Here is a 1,863-nt window from a genome sequence, read left to right as displayed (position 1 = left end):
ACTGACCCTCCGACAGTGCGGCGTTCCCTCAGTACTGACCCTCCGACAGTGCGGCCCTCCCTCAGTACCGACCCTCCGACAGTGCGGCGCTCCCTCAGTACTGACCCTCCGACAGTGCGGCCCTCCCTCAGTACTGACCCTCCGACAGTGCGGCGCTCCCTCAGTACCGACCCTCCGACAGTGCGGCCCTCCCTCAGTACTGACCCTCCGACAGTGCGGCCCTCCCTCAGTACTGACCCTCCGACAGTGCGGCCCTCCCTCAGTACTGACCCTCCGACAGTGCGGTGCTCCCTCAGTACTGACCCTCCGACAGTGCGGCCCTCCCTCAGTACTGACCCTCCCTCAGTACTGACCCTCCCTCAGTACTGACCCTCCGACAGTGCGGCCCTCCCTCAGTACTGACCCTCCCTCAGTACTGACCCTCCGACAGTGCGGCCCTCCCTCAGTACTGACCCTCCCTCAGTACTGACCCTCCCTCAGTGCCGTCTTGGGATCACTGGGACGTGAACCGAGGAACTTCTGAGTCGGAGCCGCGAGTTACAAGCCGGGTTAGTCCGCTGGTTAGTTTGCACCGCAGGGCGGTCAGCAGCAGAGGGCGGAGAGGGGCAGGAGGAGGTAGAGGGCCCAGGGGACGGAGGGGCCAAAGGCCGCTGACCCCAGGTCAAGGGAGGTCAGGTAGAGGTCGACGCGGGGTCGTGACGCCAGCAGCGAGGTCCTGACCCTGTCCACCCGGAAGGCCTCGCAGGGGGGGATCAAGACCTCCCTCTCCTGGGGAAAGGGAGACAGTCGCTCGACCGAGGCCCCCTTGGCTGTGCGGATGTGGAACATGGTGCTGCCGGTTGGTCCCCAGGCAAAGCCCTCGGCCGCCTGCCTGCTGACCGAGGTGGAGGTGTAGCTCCCGAACTGGACCGTGGCTCCGACCTCTGCCCAGAAAGGCCTCGAAGCTCCCCGGTACACCACGCCCCGGACCTGCCCTCCCTCGGCCTCCCTCAGGCCCCGCAGGGCCGAAGCCAGGAGCTGGCGGAGCGCCCGGAATTCAGGGCATTGCCCAGGGCCCCCGGGCAGCCGGTAACATTGACGGGAGGCCTCGTTGAAACGGAGGTACAGCGGCCCCAGCGGGGGCGCGGGGAACTCCAGGGTGTAGCAGATGACGGCCACCGCCAGGTGGTCCCCAATCCCCCCCGGGGCCCTCCTCCCCTCCTCCTTCATCCTCGCCCACTCCCGAGAGGCCTCCTCCCACGCCTCGTCCAGGGCCGGACTGCCCGCGCGCTCCCTCTCCAAGAGTCCCATCCAGGGCGTCGGGTCCGCCTCCGTTTCTGGCTCCGCCGAGCAACCGGGCACCCTCCCAAGGCCGATCAGCTGGCCCGAGAAACGGCCGGGCCTTTCCCCCGAAGCATCCCTCGCCTCGGCCGGGCTGCGGTCAACTGGGGAGCAGGAGAAATAAGACTCATAATCATAGAATCGTACAAAGGTTGCAGCGCGGATGGAGGCCATTCGACCCATCGAGTCCGTGCTGGCTCTGCGCGAGAGCAGTCCAGTTGGTCCCACTCCCCCCGCCCTTTCCCCGCAGCCCTGCAAATTTTTATCGTCCTTATCCGGTTCCCTTTTGAAGGCCATGATTGAATCTGCCTCCACCACCCCCTCGGGCAGTGCATTCCAGATCATAACCACTCGCTGGGGAAAAAAGTTTTTCCTCATCTCACCTCTGGTTCTTTTGCCAATCACCTTAAATCTGTGTCCTCTGGTCCTTGACCCTTCTGCCAATGGGAGCAGTTTCTCTCGATCTACTCTGTCTAGACCCTTCATGATTTTGAACACCTCGATCAAATCTCCTCGCAACCGTCTCTGTTCCAAGGAGAACAA

General features: G+C 64.1%; 1 protein-coding gene across 1 annotated transcript; it reads right to left on the bottom strand.

Annotated features, from left to right (window-relative positions):
* Positions 1 to 414: 414 nt before the first annotated feature.
* LOC137308885 (ecto-ADP-ribosyltransferase 5-like) lies at positions 415 to 1,503 on the bottom strand. The gene has a single exon (XM_067977320.1). The coding sequence runs from the start codon at positions 1,501 to 1,503 to the stop codon at positions 583 to 585; it is 921 nt and encodes a 306-aa protein (XP_067833421.1). The 3' UTR covers positions 415 to 582.
* Between the last annotated feature and the right edge of the window lie 360 nt (positions 1,504 to 1,863).

The sequence above is a fragment of the Heptranchias perlo genome, unplaced genomic scaffold, assembly GCF_035084215.1.
Source record: "Heptranchias perlo isolate sHepPer1 unplaced genomic scaffold, sHepPer1.hap1 HAP1_SCAFFOLD_1424, whole genome shotgun sequence".
Classification (NCBI taxonomy): domain Eukaryota; kingdom Metazoa; phylum Chordata; class Chondrichthyes; order Hexanchiformes; family Hexanchidae; genus Heptranchias; species Heptranchias perlo.
Note: the sequence above shows the minus strand (reverse complement) of the source record. Positions and strands in the feature narration are given on the sequence as shown.

Bases quoted from the DNA above. Each gene is read 5' to 3' on its own strand.
- LOC137308885 (XM_067977320.1), bottom strand. From the start codon at position 1,503: ATGGGTCGAATGGCCTCCATCCGCGCTGCAACCTTTGTACGATTCTAT.